General features: G+C 43.6%; 1 protein-coding gene across 1 annotated transcript in view; it reads right to left on the bottom strand.

Annotated features, from left to right (window-relative positions):
- The window catches only part of LOC147894730 (phospholipase D delta-like), a 123,472-nt gene that overhangs the window by 90,337 nt on the left and 20,039 nt on the right, over positions 1–13,096 (bottom strand). Inside the window, exons 4-5 of the mRNA XM_087384353.1 lie at positions 8,884–9,078; positions 8,387–8,668 (exon numbers count right to left, since the gene is read on the bottom strand). Of these exons, the coding sequence (XP_087240479.1) occupies positions 8,387–8,668; positions 8,884–9,078 (477 nt within the window). The remainder of the gene's footprint in view (positions 1–8,386; positions 8,669–8,883; positions 9,079–13,096) is intronic.

Raw genomic sequence — 13,096 nt, 5'->3', positions numbered from 1 at the left:
GACCAATAAATATTCTCAGCCCTCAAAGAATTTCCCGACAAAGAATCCCGGCCATTCCATTCCAAGTGGGACAAAATATGTTTCCAATCAAGAAGCAGATGAGAGACAAAAGGGCAGCCTCTGATCTTGCCTTGGATAGAGCCAAATAGGAAATCCCACTGAGTAGGCTGCCAATGCCCAAAAGCATAAGTATGAATATGTAATAAAAGAGAGCGGATCATGAAAGCCCAAGGCTGATCTCCTTGCATAAACTGCAACATCATTTTCCCTATGTGAGCAAGTAAATGCATTTGAATATTGAGAATGTTCAGATCCCCGTGCATCTTTGGAGAACAGAGACGATGCATAGAGAGTAATCTGAGACTTTTCTTGCCATTTTTTGAACACCAGAAAATTTCCATGATCGCTGACATAAAGGAAACCAGATCTGCCTTAGTGAACATAATGAGAGGCAGATAAAATTGTATGTATGCTATCAAAATGGATTGTGTTATTCGCAAACGAACATGTAATGGCCAAGTTGCAAGCTTCCAATATTCAAGTTTTGCCCTCAACTTTGCGAGCACCCAATCAGTTTGTTGAGAACGGGTAAGTCCCCAACCTAGAGGATAGCCAAGATGTCGAATCAATTGAGAAGTGGGAATAATTTCCCCAGGCCACAAAAAACTGTGCCATTCATGAGCATGCAACGGCAACAATTTTGATTTCTGAAAATTGACCCGAAGACTGTCAGCCAATCCATATGTAGAAAGAGCCTGCATAATCATGGACAGATCACTCCAAGTATTTTTTGGGGTAAAGAAAGAATCATCAGCATATGCTTGAGCGATCATGCTATGACTGCCACGAATCTCCAAGCCGTGCAACTGGTCAGTGTCCAAAAGGTGGTCAAGATATTGAAGCATTGGATGAGTGGCTATGGCAAAAAGTAAAGCACTTAGGGGACATCCTTGCCTAACAGAACAACCAAGAGTCCAGGTTGTAGAAATATCCCCTGAAAGTATGCAGGCAGCTTTACTATCTTGATATAGCCAAGTGATAACTTGCTGCATTTTTGTGCCAAATCCCAATGCCTGCATAGTCGATGAAATTAAATCCCACTTAACAGTATCAAAGGCTTTGGCAATATCAACTTGCAATAGCAAAACATCCTGCTGCGTGTATTTGGCATATTCAATTCCAACATAGGCATTAGCAATGCTATCTGTGATATGCCTACGCGGAACAAAACCATATTGCGCAGGATGCAACCCATCATGTAAAAACCCCTTTAGCCAATCGACAATCATTTTGGTAGTAACTTTGTAAATGACTCGCATAAGGGTGATAGGTCTCCAATCAGCCAAAGATTCACAAATTTGCTTTTTTGGAAGGAGTTTAACAAGACCTCTCTTCCATGTGTCTGGCATTTTCTGATTTTGCCAAGCAGCGTTCACCATATGCAGCGATGTATGCTTCAAAAGAGGCCAATATTCTAGAAAAAACTCAACTGTAAGACCATCCCATCCTGGAGATTTCCATCTACCACATCATTTGATTGCATCCAATTCCCTCTCAGTAAAAGGTCCCTCCAATTCCAAAGCTTGAGTAGTGGAAATAATAGGAGAAACATGCTGTAACAGTAAATTTCGTGCAGCCAAAACCTGCTGCGAGGGAGTAACTGCAGAACCAAACTGCTGAGAGAAATTATGCACACAAATAGAAGCAAGCTGTGACCGTGAGGTAGTCCATGAACCATCAGGCATAAGCACCCTGCAAATTTCTGTTTTTAATCTCCTCTGATGCAAGCTTTTGAAAAATTGTTTGGAAGAGCAGCCTTTATCTGTAAAGGCTCTTTGTCTTGCTCTAGTCTCCCATTTAGCCAGTTTCCTGTGATCATTGAGTTTAAGGCAATGTCTAGCTTGGCATAGTGTTGTTTGCTCATGCAGGGACAACGAACGAAGATGGCTGAGTTCGGTGAGGTCCTGACAAGTGAATTTGGCCTGAGCAATAGTTTTCCTCAGAGTCTTCATGTAAGACTTGCCATAACCTCTAATCACAACTTGCATTTTGGAAACAAAAGAATCCCATGCATTATCAATATCAATATGGCTGCGAGAAGACAGAGAATGAGATGCTTCAGTAACCATGGCCTTGAAAGCAGCATGTTGCAAATAGCTATTGTTCGCGATCAGATGTCGCCTTTGTGGCAATCTATCATCTAGCATATCATGAAAGGATAACCTCAACCATAGAGGTGCATGATCTGAATGCACAAAGGCATAGTCAATCCACATTTTGCATGTAACATCACCATTTTGTTGCGGAGCTACACTATACCATCGATCCAGACTTGCCTGATAAGAAGAAAGGGCATTATGTTGGAAGGTGTATCCGGGTGACAAAGGCTGCAATTCCTTCCAAAGATCAACCAAATCAAGATGCATCAGTAATTGAGACCATGCATGCCTTTCAGGGGTTAACATATGAGTATGTCTGGAGGTATTGTCACCCTGTTGTGAAGCATTATTGAAATCCCCACATATAAAGGCATGATATCTCCATGGATATTGTTGCATGGCATCCCAAATTGCAGTTCTTTCTCGAGAGGATTGAGGTGCATAGACAGAAGCAAATTCAAACACCTCTCCTTGAATGATGCATTGAAGAATAAGCCATCTGCCTTTATTGTCATTTAAAGCAATAACTAGCTGAAGCTCATGTTTGATCAGAAAGACTACCCCTCAGAAAGAGTGCTCCCCAGCATAGAAAATATCATAGCCACAGTAGTGACCTGTCTTTCCTGCATAGACATGTTGGTTGTGTTCTTGTCATGCCACTATGTCAGGCTGAAATCTATTGTCAATACAGACACACAGTTTTCCATTTCCTACTGTCACACATCCCCTGGACATTAAGTGTAAAACATTTGATATGAGCAGTCATATTTACAGATATTTATAGTAAAATAACAGCTATGTACAACAGCAAACTTCATGATGTCAACCCTGCATTTCTATCTCAGGGCCAAGGCTGAGAAGAAATATCCACCTGAGTAGACAGCAAAGCAGCAGTCTCTTCTTCAGGGAAGAGTGTTCTGTTAGTTGTCACTGCAGCCCATGTGATCCCAATTCTTGTATTGACCTCTGGGGAGTTTCCACTAGAAGACGCACCATTCCAAGTGCGAGGGGGTGGAAGTCTTTGAGCATAAATAACTTTTCTTGGACTTTGCCATCCATCAATTGGAGGTTTCGGTCCTTTTGTTGAGGGTTGAATAGCAGGAGGTGAATGTGAAGAAACATTCCCATTTGAAACCACTGGAGCTTTGCCTTTATCCTGAGTTCCAAAAAACTGTCTACTACCTTTGTTTTTATTTCCAATGGAGGTAGGAGCATCTTTAGTAGGCACGCTCTCCACTACACACACACACACACACACACACACACACTTTTTTTTTTTTGGGTAATATCTAGTGCAGTATATTTATATGCTCATAAATTTACATGATGGGAGGCCTCCGAAATGGAGAGTATCCCAAAGATCAGAAACATAAAAAGAAAAGCTCTATGCAAGAAGCATCCATATCACCCTCATGGCAGGCATCATATAAGGATTGCCGCAATGAGGCTCGGAAAGATTCATATGACTTGTGGATTTGCCGACCCAAGTATGCCAAATTATGCTCACTCCAGATTGTCCAAAGAGCCCAATATCACACCCAAGAGAGAAATAGTGAGTATTGATACAAAGACTTCATAAATCTGCCAAAGAGCCAGAAATGTTTCCCAAATCTGTGACTCGGGAAACGGATCCGAAGATAATCTGAAATTCTCCTGAGGACGATCCTAGTACACGGCTAGCGCCAAAGCAAATGAAGAACAGTCTCTGAAGGAGCCTGACATCTTAAACATGTGGATGGTGCAATGCGACGTTTAGCAAGTGTGACCCCCACTGACAATGTACCTGTCATACATCTCCAAAGAAAAAGTCTTTGCTTCAATGGCATTTTACACTTCCATAACATCCCAAGATTCTTCCGCCACCATGAGAGGGACTTCCTTATATGCCACAGAGAATTAGCATATTGCTGAATCCATGGAGCAAGCTGAACAAGCCTATAGGCTTTGATGGAGGTTAAGGTAGGAAGAGGAACAGGATGAGTGCATGTAGCAGAGGGTTGCAATTGCCAATCCGTAAGCCTGTGTGTGTCAGCCACAGGAGGAACAGGTAGAAAAGGATGTAATAAATCAGCAATTTTCTTCCATATAGCCCTATGATGCATTCCCAATGCATAGGAAGCAGTGGCCTGAGGAAAAGATAAGATATATCCCTGATCATCTACCACATCATGTATGTATCTAATTCCCAATTTCATGAGATTGTATGCCCGAACAGGTTCCTGTAAAGCGAGTGAAATGTCAAAGATGGCACTCCAATGAATACTTTCTTTCCTCATTGAGTTTGTCCCCGAGCAATTATCAGGAGCCCATTTGACCTTAGAAAGTACTTGTTTCCAGTCAAGTATCAGGGCAGTAGAGAAAGAACAGCCAAATATCTTCCCTACAAATCTGCCAATGACAACCTCCCAATGATCAGTAGTCCAATGACCATAAGCACAAGTCCTCATGTTGACACACATGGATGCTATCATACAAGTCCATGGCTGTTGTTGGCGGAAAAAAGTATGCAGCATAGTCGCCTTCCTTGCAAGCACATGATATCTTATATTGAGGACATTAAGTCCACCATGCACCTAAGGGAGCACACCATTTCCATCTTCATCAGTCTCAATGCTTTCACAGCAGTTTTTGTCCTCCATAACATCTCCATAGCTTGAGACATAAAGGCTGAAATATCCCTGGAGGACCAATGCAGCAAAGGCAAATAGAACTGGACATAGGACATTACAATAGACTGTTCTATTCTGAGCCTGACATGAAGAGGCCGAGTAGAAATCTTCCAGTATTCTAGTTTATGTTGAAGTCTTTGGAAGATCCATTTTAGCTGCTCCTTCCTGGGGATATGCCATCCTATGGGATATCCCAAATGCCTGACTACATCTTTGGAATGCACCACCTGACCTGGCCAAAGAATAGAATGCCAATCACATTGTTTCAGGGGAAGTAATTTAGATTTGTCAAAATTGACATGCAATCCCGTTGCCAAGCCATACAATGAAAGAGTGGTCATAAGCATGTGAACTTCCCGAGAGGATTCTGTGGCATAAAGAAGGAATCATCAGCATATGCTTGTGCTAAACACACACACACTTTGTTTTTTAGTAATATCTAGTGCTGTATTTATATGCTCATAAATTTATAAGATGGGAAGTCTCCAAAATGGAGAGTATCCCAAAGATCAGAAACATAAAAAGAAAAGCTCTATGCAAGAAGCATCTATATCACCCTCATGGCAGGCATCATATAAAGATTGCCGCAATGAGGCTCGGAAAGATTCATATGACTTGTGAATCTGCCGACCCAAGTATGCCAAATTATGCTCACTCCAGATTGTCCAAAGAGCCCAATATCTCACCCAAGAGAGAAATAGTAAGTATTGAGACAAAGACCTCATAAATCTGCCAAATAACCAAAAATGTTTCCCAAATCTGTGACTTGGGAAACGGAGCCGAAGATGATCTGAAATTCTCCCGAGGAGGTTCCTAGAACACGCGCAGTGCCAAAGCAAATGAGGGACAGTCTCTGAAGAAGCCTGACATCTTAAACATGTAGATGGTGCAATGCGTCATTTGGCAAGTGTGACTCCCACTGACAATGTGCCTGTCATGCATCTCCAAAGAAAAAGTCTTTGTTTCAAAGGCATTTTACACTTCCATGATATCCGGAGATTCTTCCGCCACCATGAGAGGGGCTTCCTGATATGCGACAGAGTATTAGCATATTGCTGAATCCATGGAGCAAGTTGAAGAAGCCTGTAGGCTTTGATGGAGGTCAAGGCAAACAGAGGAACAGGATGAGACCATGTAGCAGAGGGTTGCAATTGCCAATCCAATAGCCTGTCTGTGTCAGCCACAGGGGGAACAGGTAGAAAAGGATGTAACAAATCAGCAATTTTCTTCCATATCGACCTATGGTGCATTCCCAATGCATAGGAAGCAGTGGCCTGAGGAAAAGATAAGACATAGCCCTGATTATCTACCACATCATGTATGTATCTAATTCCCAATTTCATGAGATTGTATGCCCGAACAGGTTTTTGTAAAGTGAGTGGAATGTCAAAGATGGCACTCCAATGAATACTTTCTTTCCTCATTGAGTTTGTCCCCGAGCAATTATCAGGAGCCCATTTGACCTTAGAAAGTACTTGTTTCCAGGCAAGTATCAGAGCAGTAGAGAAAGGACAGCCAGGTATCTTCCCTACAAATCTCCCAATGACAACCTCCCAATGATCAGTAGTCCAATGACCATAAGCAGAAGACCTCATATTGACACACATGGATGCTATCATGCAAGTCCATGGCTGTTGTTGGCGGAAAAAGGTATGGAGCATAGTCGCCTTCCTTGCAAGTACATGATATCTTATATTGAGGATATTAAGTCCACCATGCATCCTAGGAGAGCACACCATTACCATCTTCATCAGTCTCAATGCTTTCACAGCAGTTTTTGTCCTCCATAACATCTCCATAGCTTGAGACATAAAGGCTGAAATATCTCTCGAGGACCAATGCAGCAAAGGCAAAAAGAGCTGGACATAGAACATTACAATGGACTGTACTATTCTGAGCCTGACATGAAGTGGCCAAGTAGAAATTTTCCAGTATTCCAGTCATCATATAAGGATTGCCGCAATGAGGCTCGGAAAGATTCATATGACTTGTGAATCTGCCGACCCAAGTATGCCAAACTATGCTCACTCCAGATTGTCCAAAGAGCCCAATATCTCACCCATGAGAGAAATAGTGAGTATTGAGACAGAGACCTCATAAATCTGCCAAATAACCAAAAATGTTTCCCAAATCTGTGACTTGGGAAACGGAGCCGAAGATGATCTGAAATTCTCCCAAGGAGATTCCTAGAACACGGGCAGTGCCAAAGCAAATGAGGGACAATCTCTGAAGGAGCCTGACATCGTAAACATGTGGATGGTGCAATGTGACGTTTGGCAAGTGTGATTCCCACTGACAATGTGCCGGTCATGCATCTCCAAAGAAAAAGTCTTTGTTTCAAAAGCATTTTACACTTCCATAATATCCGGAGATTCTTCCTCCACCAAGAGAGGGGCTTCCTGATATGCCACAGAGTATTAGCGTATTGCTGAATCCATGGAGCAGGCTGAAGAAGCCTGTAGACTTTGATGGAGGTCAAGGCAAGCAAAGGAACAGGATGAGAGCATGTAGCAGAGGGTTGCAATTGCCAATCCATAAGTCTGTCTGTGCCACCCACAGGAGGAACAGGTAGAAGAGGATGTAACAAATCAGCAATACACACACACACACACTTTTTTTTTTTTGGTAAATCCATGAGAGGTATATTATCAGCAAGATTTACATGAGGGTCTCAAAAAACAGAGAGCCTCAACAGGAAATCAAAAGCAAAGAGAAACTATTTCCAGGCATGACTCACACACACACACACATATACACACACACACTTTTTTTTTTTTTTTTTTTGAAACCAGTGACTATAAAATTAACATAAAATCAATGTACATGACATTAGACTCCAAAAGAGAGCCTAATGGAAGCACTCAAAAACAGTGAGAAAACACTTCAAGGCTAAGTAGCATCCAAATCCCTCACAGCATAACTATCATATAAAGATTGCTTGAGGGACATTCTGAAGAAAGCATATGCCTGAGGGAACTGTTGTCCCATCCTAAAATGCCATCTCTGTGTCCAAATAGTCCAAATAGTCCACACACACACACACACACACACAGAGGGCTATGAGTGTTGTGTGTGTGTGTGTGTGTGTGTGTGTGTGTGTGTGTGTGTGTGTGTGATGATCCCAACTTTAAGACGCAGCGGAGCGGGTCTGTAACCCGTCATAGACAGGTGATGCTACTCGTTATATCAATGTTCAGCTGTCAAATTGCTTTGCTGGCAGTCTATGATGCAGAGCAGCTCTTCTTCACATAAAACCATAATGCCCAAAGCTCAGAATGTCATTCTTACACTAAAGGAACATGTCAGGAATTATGATTAGCAGTAAATTATGATTATGAGTGCTTCTTCAGACCCTCCCCTCCCAAAAAAACACACACACACACAAAAGGTTTGTCAGGTAAACAAGAGATACTTTAAGGGAAATATTTGCATGAATAGACACCGATGAACAACCTTAACCATTCCAATCATAAGATCAGAATATTAGAAATGAGAAGCCTCACACAATCACTGGTGCCTCAGTGTACTGACCCCAAAAACAGGGAAAGATTTGGATACCTGAACATGCCATGTCTCAGGATCGTTGTCCTCAGTAACATTCAAAAGACTGTTCTGTTGACCATCCTGTACAGGATTGATTGCCCAAGCCACTTCTGCAAGGTTGATAAGCAGACTCTGATGCCAGCCTGTTCCCTTTTTGAACATAAGGTTCAACCCATGCCATTTGGCAGCTTTCTTCCAGCGTTGCTCAAAGTTTGTCAGAACATCATACACAGCAGGCCCTTCAATCTTGCAGTGTAAGTCATGCCAGGGTTGCCTTGGGCCTCCACTTTCAACTTTCTGTCAAGAATTCCCACTATAATAAATAGAGTATTTCAAGTATATATCAATAGAAGATTCAGTGAAAAGGTTTCCAAAAAGATCGTGATCAGAACAAATACAGGGTGAAAGTTTTGTGATTGTACTTCAAAACTCCATTCTCATGGGCACTAAGCTTAAGGCAAAGATCTGTTTGACGAAAGAACACTGAGGACAAATGAAGGACAGTAACTTACTGGAAATGTGGGATTTCGAAAATCATTTTTGAAAACTGTGTCCAGGTTACGGAAGAGTGTATGCTCAGGAGTGTCATAGCGCCCATCACAAAGATCAATGCCCCCAAGAAATGCAATCAGCTTCCTCCTGTCTCCCGGACCTTGTGCATCCACAATAACCAGCTTTTGATGATGAGTATATAGAGTTCCAACAACCTGCACTACAAAAGTAATTGCAACCTTGAAAACCAAACATGTTGGAACACTATCCCTCAGAGTCGATTGCTGTAATCTTAACTTTTACAAGAGTTGTAATTTTAGACCATCAATTCATTTGCACATTTGTACAATAAATGCAAAGACTATGCATGCTGTGATAAAGGAAAACAGAAAGTGTTGCAAAAGTTAAAAAGTTTATGAAGAGAAACAACTTATGCAAGAATACAAAGACCAAAAGCATAGTTCCCAAGGAGCCAGAACCATAGGCGAAAAGTAGGCCCTCGTCACCAACAAAGGAAATATGAACCCCTAGACCAAATGCGACCACGTTTGACTTGAGACTTCCTACTATTCCTTACGACCCCTGTACAAATCCTTATCCCCACTCTACTATTCCTTACCACTCACTCTACTCTTAGCCCTATCACATCCCCCCCCCCCCCCCTCCCCAATTCTATAAAATCTGACCCCCTTCTCCTTCCTTCACTTTCACTCCCCCCCTTCTCTTTTTGAATGATTTCTCACATGTCCCATACCTCCTCCATTTCCTCCACTTCCATCACTACCTCCTCAACTTCCACCACCATCTTCCTCCAAATCTTTCTCCATTTTCTCCACCACCCCCCCCCCTCCACCAATTTCACCACCACCTCTTCCTCCATTTCCTTCTCCCTTTTTCCCCTCAACTCTCTCTCTCTCTCTCTCAAGACCCAACTCTACTATGACCATTTCTTGAGAGTATCGGAGGATGGCCTCATCATCAGACCCCAGTATCTTGAGGACAGAGGAGTCTCACATGCACTGAGGATTGCCATTGGACAAATGTGAGTCTCCTCCCATCAGCTAAGGATTGAGGCAGGGAGAGCTGCAAGCATACCCAGAGAGCATCAGACTTGTATGCTATGCACGATGGGTCAAGTCGAGACCGGAAGCACTTTCTTTGTATATGTCCCGCCTATTACGAGATCCGAGGGCGCTACCATTGCCTTTTTCAGGAGGGACACGGGTTTGGCCCACTCTCTCAACTGATCCACTTCCAGGATCAGGTCTGTATTGGGCTCTACCTAATGGAGATGCGGAGACACAGAGAGACACTACTGCGACGGATCAGAGAGCAACATGATGCGACCGCCACATCACAGGACACTAAGGTGGACCGAGCGCAGAGACACTTCACCGACTTCTATGCATTTGAGTCAGCTCCAGGGCACTCGAGAGTAGAGGAGGAGGAGCTAGCTGACATGAGAGATAGATGGGTCAGTAGAGGGAGTCAACACGACACCACTACTGAGCGAGGGTCACGAGGATCTCACATGTGACAGGAGACCAGCGCACACGATTGAGGTTAGACCTATCTCAGCTCTTCTCAGAGGCGACCGACAGGGACGTGGCATTACACTTGACAAAGCCCATCGGATCCAGATGGCTGAGATGTTGACATCGGCAGGAGACAAGACCGATCTTCATAATGAGAATAGCGATGCAAACAAGGAGTATGCCGCCCTTACCAGTCTGGAGCACCAGTGCTTTCACTCATATTTCCACGACCTTGGGACCAAGTCTCTTCTCTTTGATTCTTTGGTCTCTCCAACCACTATGTATGCCATCCCAGTTGAGGGCCCTGATCCATCAGAGGTGGATTGGGCTCAGATGGAGAGGCTCCAAGTTCTTCTGTTGGCACACATGATCCGCAATAAGCCGTCAATCCCAAGTTTGGCTGAGTTCAAGGTCCCCCACTCCAAGCGCATTACAAGTGATAGTATATCAAGTGAGGGACCGTGTGCAGAATAGCAGGTCGATGAAACCCTCCTCTGATATCTATAGGTAGCGCTCTCTACAGAAGTTAACTGTATCTGTGTAGCTCGCTAGGTGCTTAGCAGGCCCTCTATCTGTGTAGCTGTATGAAATCCTCCATAATGATGCAGTTAGCCTCGGGACAAGTGAGCGGGATCGAAGGCACCTGAAGCCTATACTAAAAAGAAGGCAGTTTGTTCATGTGAATTCCAAGGCTCGCAAACCATCTGCATGTACGGACATACCAACACCTTTGATCACCCTTCAGTTGCTGATGTCTGGCCAAGGATAAGGCTAGTCATGTAACCTGCATTGCCTGAGGTCGAGGAACTAGAGTCCTAAGCCTATCTTAGGCACTGGTTGTTCCAGTTCTAGGCAGCCCCTTTGGAATGTTTTGCCCATAGCATTTGGCAGGAACGGTTCGGGGCAGTCTGCCCAAGTCAAGGTGAGCCATCATGGTCAGCTATTAGTCCAAGGGACGAGAGGTCACTCTGGACATAGCCAAGAGAGTTCAGAGATCAAGGAGACCCCGTCCCAATTCCCCCACCACAGCTCGAGACAGTTCAACGGACGCAGAAATGAGATATCTTCACAGCTCACCAGAGAGCCATCACTGTGCCGACCTTCGGTTTCTGAGTCCCAGCCCTGAGATTGACTTGATTCAGTTTGTACTTGATAGATTGACTTGATTCAGTTTGTACTTGATTGATTATGGTTTTGCTAGCATAGATTAGTACTCAACAAGGGCCCTAGTGTGCCCTTTGCTCGAGCCCATTGAGGCTTGTCTAAGTTTTCTTTTTCTGTGCACTTTGTCCCATAGGCCCGTAAGGCCTCTCAAGGACGTTAATACATCTTTCTTTCTTTCTTCTCTCTCTACCACCCAAGACAGGAGTCACTCTTGACATAGCCCATTGGATACAGAGGTCGAGGAGACCACACCCTCCGCCACAGCGTGAGACAACTCAGCCCACTTCATGATTTCACCAATTCAGATGGGAGGAGCAGCAAAATATAGCTTTCAACACTCATAAAGAAAAGTTGACTACGGAGCTGATTCTCGTTATTCCAGACTTGCACAAGTCCTTTGATGCGGATTGTTATGCTTTGTGGAGAATGTGTTGGAGCTGTTCTTCAGCATAAGGGACATGTGGTAGCCTACAAGAGCCGGCAGCTACATGATGTGAAGAGGCATTTATAGGTGTACGAGAAAGAATTATTGGCTGTTATCCATGCTTTGACCATACTGAAACACTACCTTTGGGTTGCTGATTTCATTGTCAAGATGGATCATCAAAGCCTCATGTATTTCTTGACCAAACTCAGCTTTCCAAGAAGCATATGACTCTTCTTCATCCTTCTCCTACTTTCCTTTACCCTCTCCCATACCTGCTTCCTCTCCTTCCCCACTCGTTCCTCCCTCCCCTATCCTTTCTCAAATCTACTCTCCCTCTCCACTCCTACACCCATTCTAACTTCACAATCCTCCTCTCCCACTCCCGATCTACCCTTGCAACCCTTAAAACCCTGGAATAGACTTCTCAATCGTTACCTCCCTTGATTCCTGAAGGAGACCAGCTCTCCCTTTCTTAACTCTACAACTCATTCTAAACCCTACAACCCTTCTTCTCAACCCTACATTCCTAAACCCTATAACTCTTCTCACCCTTAAACTCATAGCTAGATTTCTTAACCCTATCCCATTTTTGAACACTACAAACTCTATCTAGCCCTTAAACACTCCATGGAGTTAAAAACTCCAATTCATTTGAGCAACTCCAAGCACGTTGAATAGTCTGAGCTCCCAAATGACTTCCACATCTCAGGCTTTGGCATGGGTTTTCTCGCTGGTGGCATGTCCTCCAGAAGGAAAGCGGTTCCACCCCCCTTCGCAGACCTGAGCAGTTTTGTGTTTTGGATTTTTTGCTTCTCAATGATCTCTAGTGAGGATTTGAGATGGATTTTATCCCACCTCGTGGTTTTTTTGGGTTTGTCACAAAGGCTTGGGATGAATACTTATCACTCTTTGTAACATGCACATATGCTAAAGATGAAAATATCTCAAATGATTGATCCTGGCCTCCACTCCTGTGGATCACGTTGTATAAGAATGCAAGTGGTGTTCTCTTCGTGACATCCACAATTGTTGCACACTGCGCCAAGTTGGCAGCTACCTCTTATCAATTATGTGTCTGCCTGAATATGATAAGAATAACGGTATATG

This window comes from Dipteris shenzhenensis, chromosome 14, assembly GCF_047967505.1.
Source record: "Dipteris shenzhenensis isolate YYH24624 ecotype China chromosome 14, Dip_SZ_1.0, whole genome shotgun sequence".
NCBI lineage: Eukaryota > Viridiplantae > Streptophyta > Polypodiopsida > Gleicheniales > Dipteridaceae > Dipteris > Dipteris shenzhenensis.
This window is presented reverse-complemented; position numbering and strand designations above follow the sequence as displayed.